The sequence below is a fragment of the Liolophura sinensis genome, chromosome 1 (genome assembly GCF_032854445.1).
Source record: "Liolophura sinensis isolate JHLJ2023 chromosome 1, CUHK_Ljap_v2, whole genome shotgun sequence".
NCBI classification, from domain to species: Eukaryota; Metazoa; Mollusca; class Polyplacophora; order Chitonida; family Chitonidae; genus Liolophura; species Liolophura sinensis.
The window spans coordinates 86,387,066-86,399,763 of NC_088295.1; the positions used below are offsets into that span (position 1 = coordinate 86,387,066).

Here is a 12,698-nt window from a genome sequence, read left to right on the forward strand (position 1 = left end):
GATCAAAGATGGCAGCCGCCATACCGCAGAAAGTGACACGGATCTTCTCGGTTGGTTGGACTCTCCTTACTCCTGTGGTTATATCTGTTACTTTGTGCCTTGGTATGTATAATGAAAGCCATCTCATTGTATCTAACTGCTGGTCCTAAATGATGTCAGGTTAAGGCGGTACCTTATGGAAAATGGTGCAACAGCAACAAAAATGGATAGTTGTAAAGACTAGGGTAACCCTAGCTCCACGAGTGAAGCTGACAGCAGATCTCACAATGTACTACCATGCCGAGCTGCAGGGTCAGCTTCACACACTCCTGCAATGATCCGAGATGCGCTCGCTGTTCTGCATTAACAGCGTCCTGAAATATTAAATATTAAACCCTGACCTTGTAGATTTATGCATCGATGAATAGATATATCATGTCTGCATACAACTGTAGCTTCAGTTTTATATTCTGATCAACGGATTAGTACAGTAAATCTTGTGACGAAACGTCTTCACTTCATTATACTTCCGCCGTCTTTGGACTAAATTGTACACAATCAATTTCCCATCACATGACATTGTGAAATCCCGGTGGTTTTATAGTTTGACACATTATGACGTTTCCAACCAGAATCCCAAGTCACATGGTGGCGAAGGTGGCAACCAAAAATGACGACCAACACATTGAAGTGGGGCAACTTGTGCGCCAAAATCGTTTTATATTCTCATACACATTGGAGTAGAGAATGTGTGTGTTTGTTTTGAAGCGGCCCTTTAGGTGTTGTGTCATCACAGAACCCAGTTTTACGCAGGGTCAGGACAAAATAACATTGTTTAAAACCTATTGTTCTGCTGCCGATACTCAAAGATCTGTTAGACATCCTATGTGATACCAGAGGTTATTGTTGCTCTGTCTGCTTGGCACGCCAGTGCATCGTTAGATCAGTTGAGCCACATTCGTGCGCCTAAGGGTGACTGTATTGTTAGTTAATGAGCCCCTTCTCAGATGTTAATTGTGAAAAGCTGCTTCTTCAATGAATTGACGTCACTTTACCGGGTGACGACACCCGCAAGTTAAAACTCCCCAAAAATGATTCTGTCAAAAGTGGCTCATATCATAGTGGCAACAGATCTTAGGTACGTACCATTGTTGAAAATGCTGCCTGGTTCAAAGCTGGAATTTCATCCCCCGTTGAAACAGTTACACTGGGAAAGTCTGCTCCCTAATCATCACTGCTCTACCTCACTAGAAATGAAATATCTTCCACTTGCTCACCTAAATAAGCCGAGTCGGCATTTAAGGAGTCTTGCATGTTCACAGAGTTTTAGGGGAGACAGGGTGGGGACTCTCACGAACTAACGCGGAGATAACAACTATGGCAATCATTATAGTAACATTAGGCAAGTCTGTCGTCCATTTGGCTGGTTCACTCTCCCTGTCATCAGATGGCGCTTCAGTCTCGTTCGTTCTTGCAAGTGATCAAACTGGATACAGATGGTTTACGGCCACAGTGCATGTAGTGTCTGAAAATGTATTTATTTTGTAAATTTGTGTGGTTGTCATGGATCGCTTTTTGTTCAGCGAAACTCAGAACAGGTTAATTTATTGTGGGGACTTTGTTGACATCGATTTACGCTAGGGATTGAAAGATTTAATAAGCGTGTGAAGGTGCGGTGAATGTGGCCTACTGTCGATCCGACACATTAGAAGCATTTATTCCCAGTAACTTTCCAACACTTTGCCTTGATCGAAGCAGAGTTACATTCCACAAATAAATTCCATGTGATAGCAGATGTGTACCTTGTTGTTTTTGCAGAACCGTGAACAGAATTTGACTTGTGTAAGCGACAATATGGTGGCCTCTGACCCATTCAGGTGAGCAAGTGGGAGGTGTTTCGTTTCTGATAAAGTAGAGGAGCGATGTGGGGAAAATATGATTAGGGATCCGGCTTCAACTGTGTTTCTGCTTCAGGTGGAGCGCAGTTGTAGTGACGCCCGGGCCTAAATTGAACAGTTCAGTGATGAATTTTCAGGTTTTGAACCGGGTAGCATATGTGAAGCTTGTTTGTACGTCAGTTCAGTAACCATGAGAGCAATTATGGCTAGCTTGTTTCACAAACTTTCTGTTGCTCTGTGTGGAAATAGGAATACATCAAAATGCTTCTTATTTAGTCTAGTGATAGAAGTGTGGACTCCAAACCCAGAGATAGTTGGCTCAAATCCTCAGCTGGTAAGCCCCTTCACATTATGTCTGATATAACATATATCTGCCATCGTGATATATTATAAGAAACTTATTGGGAGAAGTAAGGTTTAGCAGCCCGTGGGAAATTTACTGGTGTCTAGCCTGAGTATCAGTCTGTTGCATCAACTGAATTCCAAACGTAGAATCTGTGATCGAAAGTTAAATGTATTTCTGAAGTATTCAGAGTGATGTCCTGTCTCAAATGTTGAAGCTGAATTCTTAGAAAATAAGTTGAATGGAGCAGCCCAACTCACATTCCTTCTGAGCTTGTTCAAAAAGAGTTGATCTGTCAACATTGGATGTGGAGAGTTGTGACCATATTTCCATGTAAGGAAGCAAAGAGGTCCAGATCAGCTAACTATGATACACACGATGGAGTTTCCACCCTTATAAACGTTTGAATTCTAGTCTGTGACACACTAACCAGGACCAGGTACATAAAATAAGTGTCATAGCTTTTCGATTTTTTCTTTAGTTTTGATGTCATTTCAAACAGTCACAGTCAGAATTGCATTGGATGACAATTGGGGAAATCTTTTCATTTTTGTGTTCAAGACAAAAGACAGTTTCTTGACCCATTCTTGGCAGACCGTAGACATGAAGTCTCTCATTGTCCTGTTGTCCACATACAGTTCATCTTATGTCAGACTGCTTATCTTAATTATGTAAATGAGAAAGACAATAGTTGGTCACTAAAACTCAAATACAGTGGTACTAGAACTATCACTGCAACCAACATGTACAAATTTGTAACAAATGTACTAATGTAGCCCCAAATGATTCCAGCTCCCTTTCTTATACTCGCCTAACATTATTGGAGCCTTGATGTTTATAATCTTAAATTCAAGCTTAACAAATGTTTAGGCAGATTGTCTTTGTTATTAAGTGCTCTACACTAGTATAGGCTCAGCCCTGGTTAGGTCGTTAAAGAATGTGCTTCTAAGATTCTGATATAAGCATTCTCTGTAAATACGATAGAAGCTTCCTCCATGCAAGACGGGACAGTAGATGTATTTAATGTAACATTTAGGACAATTTCCTGCAAAGTAAACCTCAGCAAAACTATTTTCACATAGATGTACTTTATTACCATTTTCCTGCCTTTTAAGTTTCTGTCCACTGACCAACTTGTATTGTTATGAATGGTTTTGGACTACTTCTTCCCATCGGTCACCTTGAAACATAAACTCTTGCCAACATGCGGAAGTGTTGTTGTGAGGGAGGCAAAAGTGCATTTTTAGAGGGAAATCTGTCATAAAATATTTTGGTTGTGAAACTTAAATTTTTCATCTCACTTTCCCACCAAACCCCAAAACACCATTCTAAGATCAGTAGAATTCTTAGAATCAGGCAAGTTGTGCAATGTATTGATTTACAAAATTTTATGTCATTTACTGCAACCTAAACTGAATAAATAAAATTCAGACAAATCCTTCAGTACATTACAGGTGAGTATGGGTTTGGAACTGACTGGAGTATTCACAATGGATCAGATTCACCACCATGGACTGCTGATGATTCAGTACCTACAGGTCTCTCTACAGGTAAGTAGAAGTTTGTATTTTAACTAAATGAATTTAAGTCCAAATCAAAATTTAATATATATTGTTTTCCTGCAGCCAAGAGCAGTGTATCATGGTTAAAACTCTACAGCTGAACTGATTAGAATCAGTCAGGAGGTCTCAACCATACAGCAGCTGCCATTGTTAAAATGAAACATTCTTTAATATGACATTAAACACCAGTCAGATGGTCAAGTATTTTTTAGATGGATTTCCACTGGACTTTATCCGATGCCTTTCATTCATAAACCTTATCTTCTTTTATTAATAAACTATTCTTCAATGTAATACACCAGGCAAGGAAATAAATACTGTAGCCTAGATATTAAAAACAGTGTACCTCATTGTAGTTGAACAACATCTGTTTTTGTCCTATATCTCTCCTTGTGTTCTTGACATTTAGTAGAACATGTAGATGCAGCATAAGATGATACTGTGTGATTGGTGATGTATTGTTTTCATTTTTGTTGTTCTCCTTTCAGCCACACAGCAAGTTTCTGATCTGGATCTCTCACCTGAGCAGTCCAGCCTGGTCCTATACCGTTTACTTCCCTCTCTCCTATTACCTGCACAAGTCTGTGGGACGTAGAGTGCTGCTGGTAGCATCTGTGGCTGAGTGGCTCAATGCCGTGCTCAAATGGTAAACTACACTAGTGACAGGATGTACACCTATACATCACCACAGTTACATGTAATCAGAAGTACACACATAGAGAGAAGTGTGCCACACTGTCTTTATGATTAGTACACACATAGAGAGAAGTGTGCCACACTGTCTTTATGATTAGTGCACACATAGAGAGAAGTGTGCCACACTGTCTTTATTATTAGTACACACATAGAGAGAAGTGTGCCACACTGTCTTTATGATTAGTACACACATAGAGAGAAGTGTGCCACACTGTCTTTATGATTCCTGATCTAGGTACTCCCACTCGACGTTAATTGGTGTGTACCCTCACAGTAGTAGCTGATCTGACATTTCTAGATGAATGCCTCACAGTGCATTCTGTCAAAACTTACAGTACTTGCTGATTGTCAGCAGATTAGCAGTTATTTTTCCATATTTCCTCCTCTGTGTTGCTTTGTGTGTTTTGAGTAACATCAGCCCAGTGACCTATAAGACCAGCTGGAACGTGAAAAAACAAAGGCAAGCTTTTCCCTCTTGTACTTCTGATCTAATACCGTGCATTTTAGAGGAGAAGACCAATAGTGTTAAATGTTTAACTGTTAATTAGCAGTGATCCATAAGGAGGTTGAAAAAGTGTGAAAACCCACACTACATGTATTTCCCACATCCAGCAAGGCTGAGCTTGTTGTGGTATCTTGTTTTCAGTAATTGGACATATGGACGTTTCATTTTGCATATGTTATAACTTTTGTGAAAAAGGTCTCTGATCATAATGAACCCTTGACCTGTGAGTTTGCATACTCAGATCCAACTTGTGGTGTGGCCGTAATGTATTAAGGTCTCGAGGGTTGGCATGTACCTACATCGTATCAGGGAAATAGTGTTAAATTTGATGTCTTAACACCAATCATATCGACAAACGAAAGAAACTCTTAGTAAAGTATGTATGTTATGGACATGCATTAATTTTGAGGTTTGCACATGGTGATGTCTATATAATTAATAGGTAGGGTAAAGCCAGGGAACTACAAATGTGGGGTATCTTTTTACCAGATATACAGAGGTTAGAAATTAGTTCATTTTAAAAGTATTTAATATGTAAAGCTGAAGTTTCCTGCTGTAGTCCTGAACAAAACATGTTCATGTTCTCCATTATTAGGTAGATTTCAGCTAATACTTATTTGTAGAGAGAATATTTAGTATTTTCAGCATTTGGCCAAAAGTGTTGGAAGTTACACAACTTCACCCTCACTGTGCAAGGTTTTTTTTGGTATCAATGTGTGTGTGTGTGTGTGTTACAGGATCCTTCATGGGGAGAGACCTTACTGGTGGGGTCATGAGGCTGGTATGTGTCAGGGCAATGACAAACCCTGTAATCAGTTCTACATCACTTGTGAAACAGGACCAGGTGAGAGGCTTCCCCACCATCCTTAATAACACTTCAGACGGGTTAGGTACTTGTAAGTTATCAAGTTACATCTGTCAGTAAATGGTGTTAACTTGAAATCTGTGTTGAATCCGCGTGGATGTTCTGTATTGCCCACCTGATCATACATGTACAGACGATATATTCTCTTCCCTAGCTCTAAGATCAGTTGGCCATGTTCCCAGCTTAGCTTCCATACTAATCGCTCTGGATCGATATGCAACAACTCGCTGTCTTGCCTTTTGGCAATTCAGAATAATAAATTTAAAAATCCATTGATACTAGAGATCATAGCCAAACATAAAAAACTAATTAAAAGAGGTAAAGATATTATATTCTGTTGGATACCAAGTCACACTGGTATCCATGGAAACACAGTTGTGGACAGGGAAACGAAAGCTGCCCTATATAAACCTGTATCTCGGGTTAAAATCCCGTATACTGACATAAAGTGTAATATTCTTAAATATATTCATCGACTTTGGCAGGGTGAATGGGACTTGCAGATCCATAATAAACTGCATGCTATTCATCCTGTCGTTGGCTACAATGCCTATACTTACCAAATGCCTCGTAGAGACCAAGTCGTTTTAACAAGGTGTCGTATTGGGCATTCTCATCTGACACACAATTTCATCTTAGATGGGAGCAGTGCTCCCGTGTGTGTTGGATGTGATGCACCATATGGCATCAACATATCCTAGTTGACTGTGTAGACTTTGCTCATGTTCGGCAAAGATTCTACACGGTCAACTCTATATATGATTTATTTGACAGCATCACTGGCGATGTTGTCATAAAATATTTGAAGACCATTGGGCTTTATCAGAAAATATGAATTTTAATTGTCTGAAATATTTATAGATACAGTTTAATACATATAGCTTTCCAGATATACTATTTTTTAAAACTTGCTGGTTTTCGACTTTTAAAGGTTTTGGTTTTTTCTTATCTGTTTTTAAACATGTCTGTATTTTTTGTTTTATTTTTGATGTTCATATTATCATATCGAAAACCTTAACCGTCTCGTGTTTTCACCTTGTTCTCGCCACGATATGGCTGAAATATTGCTGATGTGGCGTTAAGCCATAATCATTCATTCATTCATTTGTTAAATTCACTAACCTGGAGCTTGGTCCTGTTGTCTGCTCTGTCCCCACGATGTACTCTATAAAAAGAGGTGTACTGTTTTCGTAAAGTAATTTCTCAATTCACCTCATTATTGAGTGAAAATAAAGACCATAACATCGCAAATAACGCAACCGTAACCAACGCACCGAGTAGGGCAGCATCCAAACTTAGCCAACAACCATTTTAGAATCACTTAGCTCCATTGCTATGTTGGACACGGCTGCTCTTCCCAACATTAAGATCATATCCTTTTTCACAGTTGTTGATTTTGGTTCCTTTCTCAATATTATTAACACAAAAAATAAAGATTTTTGATCAATTTGTCAATCGCTCTTTCAATGGTGTACATGGTTGAAAATGGCATTTAGTAAAGTTTTACTTGCTGCTGATGTAACAGGTACGTTTGTGTTAATTGTGACGTGACTGTCTATGATATGAAATAAGTACTACTGAAGGATTACAGCAAGCGCGTTTTTGACATGTTGAGGACAACATATGCAAAAGGGCTGTTCCAGGTTAGTATGTGGAAGAGTACAGATCTGTATTTCTGAAAGCTCTGCTGGGAAGAAGGAAACAGATCTCAGATCTATCTCTTCCCTGGCACTACAAAATACCATACATATAGGCCATAAGTAGTTAATGAGCTTCTTGGTTAGATAACAGAAAACATTTGTATCACTGCTAGATGTGTAGCTGGTCATGTTTTCAAAGCCTCACGGATGGTAAATTTAGATATCTTTTGAATAGATTGGCATGTACAATGTACTGATATTGCTCAAAATGAAGTAATTGCTCAAAATGGGTTGAATCTTTTGTCAACAAATTATTGTTATCATCATTTTGACTGTTATTTCTGAAGAAGTTGCAATGCCATTATGCCATGACACTGAGGCTGTGTCGTGGCTTAGCTTTAGCCATTTAGCAACACTGTTATGATGTATTCCATCACAATGAAGTAGCAATTGTGCTACTGTAGCATAGCTTTAGTCAGGTACCAGTGCTACCATGGTATATTTAAATGCAGTGGGGCTATGATATAGCATAACGTTAGCCAAGTAGCAATGCCATCATGATACATTTGTATGCCATCACAATGTAACTCTGCTCTGACATAGCCAGTTGGGGGTCATCACCACTGGTGTGTGTGTGTGTGTGAATTGATTTTTTGTGTGTCCCAAGTGAACCCAGTATAGATAATTTGGTAATTACAGGTGGCAACGAGGCAGCTGTGTTGACAGAGTTATGTCCCCTTATGTACTCATGCCCATTGTCTAGTAGCACGGTAGCAGCATGCAGATGGTGTCAAGTTTATTTCCATGAACTACTGCATGTCTTCGTAAACTGTTTTTACTAATCTTGCAATAATAATTCCAGTCAAAAAGTGTTTTATCTCTGTTTTTTGTTTACAGGTAGTCCATCTGGCCATTGTATGGTTACTATTTCTGTCTTTTGTGTCATGGTGTCAGCATTGCTGTTTCATATTTTTAAAAATAAATCACACAGGTAAGTCAAGTTTATCTTCATTGGTGTATTTTTTATCAGTACATATAAATTGAAAGATGATTTACAAAAAAAACTGAACAGATTATAGATCAAGACTTTTTTGTATTGTAACTATTTATTTCAGAAACATTAGAATGTAATTTTTTTACAATGGCAGAGTTTTTTAAAGTTCAGATTTTAACAAATGTTATATGAGCTTAAATGAACTTATACATTGATGAAGTGGGTTGATTTTGCTCCTTGTGTTGCAGGACTATTGCTGGGATCACATTGTGGACTGCATTTGGCATTCTCACCTCTGCCATCAACATTTCCAGGTGTTTTATCTTTGCTCATTTCCCACACCAGGTTCTTCTAGGTACTGTTGTAGGTAAGAAATGTACCTTAAGATATGCTTATACTTTGCATAGAAAACTACCAGAAGGTTGAATAATTTCACAATGCATCACTGCGACTAAATGATTGGAGTTTTATTCAGTGAGCTTTGATGGGCATGAATACTATGACCATTTGAGGGGATTTGGCCGGTTCAGAGCTCAGAAGTATTAAACCTTTCCCTTAGACAAGTTAACATGTTGTGTAGTGAGGATTTAAAAGAAAATTTGGAAAAAAAAAAAACAAAAAAAAAACAAACAAGGTTATTGCCTAAGGATGAAGATGCATACTTAATTCCTGACTGTTTGTTTTCCTGGCATTTCAGGTATTCTGACTGCCATGTGTTTTGATCACATATCCATGTCGTCCCTCTCCCTCAGACATTACCTGACCATCGCAGTGGGGATGTTACTGGTGGCAGCCATGACCTACATGCTCTTAATACAGATGGGACTGGATCCTCATTGGTCAATCAGTAAGGCAAAGAAATGGTGTGCCCATGAGGAATGGGTTCACCTCACTACAACACTCTTCTTCTCAGTGGCCAAGGCTTCCTCTAGTCTGGTTGGTAAGTGCTCTCTGACAAGGTGAAGGCTAGGGTGTGTGTTAGGGTGGTGTGAAAATAACAAGTAGAGGTTTAGGCCTCACCGCACGTGCTTATTGATCCTAAAGTAAGTAAGAAAATGATTATACAGCCCAACAGTCGCCGTGAGGACTGCCTATGAACCCTGCGATTTATCATGATATTTAGATCATTGTCAATCTTGGTATTGTCACATGATTGTGTGATGTCAGAGACACTCGGTGACAAAAATGTGGATGTGAATTATGAAGATCGTTTGCAATGCCATTATGTAGTTTGTACAACAAAGCCTGATTGATTCAGATTAGACAGAATTTATGCAGATTGCAGCTGAGCTGGGTTTTGTGCATCTACATAAAGTACATGTGACCACTCCGACAGTCTTGCGATTACAGATTCTTTTACATTCAGCAAGATCCCCCATCACTCACAACTTACCGTTTACTCAACCCACGATCTGCAAAGATTACATGTGACGCTCGCAGCTTGCCATAACTAGTTGTAAGTGTATGTGTCACTGGAGCTTTAGTACATTTGATGTATTGGTGTGTCGGTTCATCTGTCTGTCATACGGAGACAGTGTTGACTTAACGATCATTACTAGAGAAAATGTTGAACAAAAAACATTATCACCCATTTGGGAATCTCCATTTGATGTGTTCTTTGAATTCTTGGTAAAGTGCAACTTTTTTGAAGTTGTATTGATTGTTGTTTGATGCCATACTCAAGCAGTTCTCACATGTATGAAGATGGTAAGTTTCATGGATAAAGGAGGCCAGAATGGATGGAAAACTGGAATGCCTGGGGTAAACCACAGACCTGTGGCAAGTTGCAGGCAAGCTTTCATGACATACACCTGCCCCTCATATTAGTTGTTGACAAAGGATCTGAAATGAACCTTAGACTCTACTGACTGCGAACCAATAGCAGTTGTCTCACTTATCAGCAAGGCCTGACAAACAGAGAGCGCTCTGATGTTTAATTCACATATCGTACTGTGTTTACTGCACATGGAAGATTAATTGCTACTGACTGTAGAGTTTGGTTTTGATCAGCTTTCTATGAGAATGTTTGTTGTAATTTTTCTTCTACCAGGGCATTCGTTATTGCATTATAATAAGAGTACATTCACACTGACTGGCAAGTTTTGTTACTAGTACTGAATTGTTGCTTGTCTTTATGTTGTAGGATTGGGTTTGGCAGAGACGATTAATAATCAAGGACAGAACGCCGTGGAACAGAAAGTCTCCAAATTAATCTCCATGATATTTGCTCTTGTGTTCACTTGTTTATTAGAAAGAGTAAATGTCGCCCAAGACTCGGAGTTTCTATTTTATCTCTTTTGCTACATCAAGTATATAATTATGATATTTGTAATAGCTGCTGTTGTACCTTGGATTGTCACATTTTTCACAGTACAAGGAAATAGAAAAACCAGTAAGGATAAATTAACTTAAAAAATAACTATTGTGACTTTTGTGATTGTATTTTAGATGGAGGGATCAATGGCGTGTAATTTTCTTAGGTATAACAATGTCTCAGAAGATCTGTAAACTTAATGATAAATGTCAATCTTGTCTCAAACCATCATCTCTTCTGTATGATATGTATTGGATTTTAGTCATAATTTTTGTTCACATGTTAATTTTTTGTGCAGAAGTGGACATGTTTTTAAGTCATATTTACAATATCTTAAAATGTAAAGTGTCATGATAAATGTACAACTATGATTTTCTGTTACATAAAAAGTCTTGTGATTGCTCACGTTTTGTCCTATGTTAATTTTTTTCTGTAATTGTAGTTTCAGAAACTTTGTGTTTATATACAAAATTTGGCCTGTGTGATTATTTTTTTTTATCTTAATTTTATATATATTTATAAATTATAAGTTTATAATTTAAGCTCTTTATATTTGTCATTTCTAAAGATCAAGGCTGTATACTCCTTGTAAGGTTACCCGCTGTGAAAACCCCATCAACTGAGGATTGTCTGTCCTCTCTTACTCTTTTTCATATAACATACAAGTCTGGCGGGTGGAAGAGGGGTTGGCTGGGGTAGGAGAGGTTGGGTGGGGGTGTGCGTGGTTGAGGGTAGGTTGTTATTGGATATCAGTCCGAGCAACAATATAAATCACATCACAACGGGTGATAGTGACTGAGTGGCATTTCTTCCATAACGTTCAGTTGAAAACCTGAGTTTCAGCTTCTGAGTAACTGTAAGTTTGCACAAAACACTTCTAAGTTATTGCTTGTAAACTGATGTATTTTGAGTTCACCTTTCATGTAAATGTAAAATCATTACTTAATATTGTGTTTGTTTTGATTTAATCTATCATTGTACATTTATAATTATTCCAGCATTATCATAAGATCTGTTAGAGGGGAAATCGATATATCAGGTATATATCATCAGGTGAAATGATCAGTTGTAATCATGTTGGTCATTTCTAGTTAGTTGTAATTAAGTTAATAGTGATCTCTAGTCAGTTTCAGTTTACAGGCAGAAAAGATAGCCTTTTTTATGCATCTTTTCATTGATGTATCAAAATATTGTTTCAGTGAATTTTGGGTGAATTTCTGAAATGTACTTACATTATTTCTGATCTGTGGTATTACATATATCTGAGATATGTTACATTTTTCCCACATGACTATGTCAGATTGGTGAGGGAATGAGAACATATTATGGACTAAGCACATTTTTCCCAGATGACTATGTCAGATTGGTGGGGGAATGAGAAATATTATGGACTAAGCACATTTTTCCCACATGACTATGTCAGATTGGTGAGGGAATGAGAACATATTATGGACTAAGCACATTTTTCCCACATGACTATGTCAGATTGGTGAGGGAATGAGAACATATTATGGACTAAGCACATTTTTCCCACATGACTATGTCAGATTGGTGAGGGAATGAGAACATATTATGGACTAAGCACATTTTTCCCACATGACTATGTCAGATTGGTGAGGGAATGAGAACATATTATGGACTAAGCACATTTTTCCCACATGACTATGTCAGATTGGTGAGGGAATGAGAACATATTATGGACTAAGCACATTTTTCCCACATGACTAAGTCAGAATGGTGAGGGAATGAGAACATATTATGGACTAAGCACATTTTTCCCAGATGACTTTGTCAGATTGGTGAGGGAATGAGAACATATTATGGACTAAGCACACTGTGAGGTTATTTACGAATGCTTAGCTCTTGTTGGATAGGAACATTCATGTCACTTCATGTACGAAA

The 12,698-nt window shown here is 38.2% G+C and overlaps 1 protein-coding gene across 1 annotated transcript; it reads left to right on the top strand.

Annotated features, from left to right (window-relative positions):
* Window positions 1-13: 13 nt before the first annotated feature.
* LOC135482117 (glucose-6-phosphatase 2-like) lies at window positions 14-11,272 on the top strand. Its single transcript, XM_064761960.1, has 8 exons — window positions 14-102; window positions 3,665-3,770; window positions 4,271-4,428; window positions 5,721-5,827; window positions 8,386-8,479; window positions 8,731-8,849; window positions 9,180-9,422; window positions 10,626-11,272. Exons 2-8 carry the CDS (start codon window positions 3,681-3,683, stop codon window positions 10,892-10,894), a joined length of 1,080 nt encoding a protein of 359 aa, XP_064618030.1. The 5' UTR covers window positions 14-102; window positions 3,665-3,680; the 3' UTR covers window positions 10,895-11,272.
* Window positions 11,273-12,698: the final 1,426 nt, after the last annotated feature.

Coding starts and splice junctions, on each gene's coding strand:
- LOC135482117 (XM_064761960.1), top strand. CDS start 3,681: ATGGGTTTGGAACTGACTGGAGTATTCACAATGGATCAGATTCACCAC. Junction 5,828..8,385: donor CACTTGTGAAACAGGACCAG/GTGAGAGGCTTC, acceptor TTTTGTTTACAG/GTAGTCCATCTGGCCATTGT. Junction 8,480..8,730: donor TTTAAAAATAAATCACACAG/GTAAGTCAAGTT, acceptor CTTGTGTTGCAG/GACTATTGCTGGGATCACAT.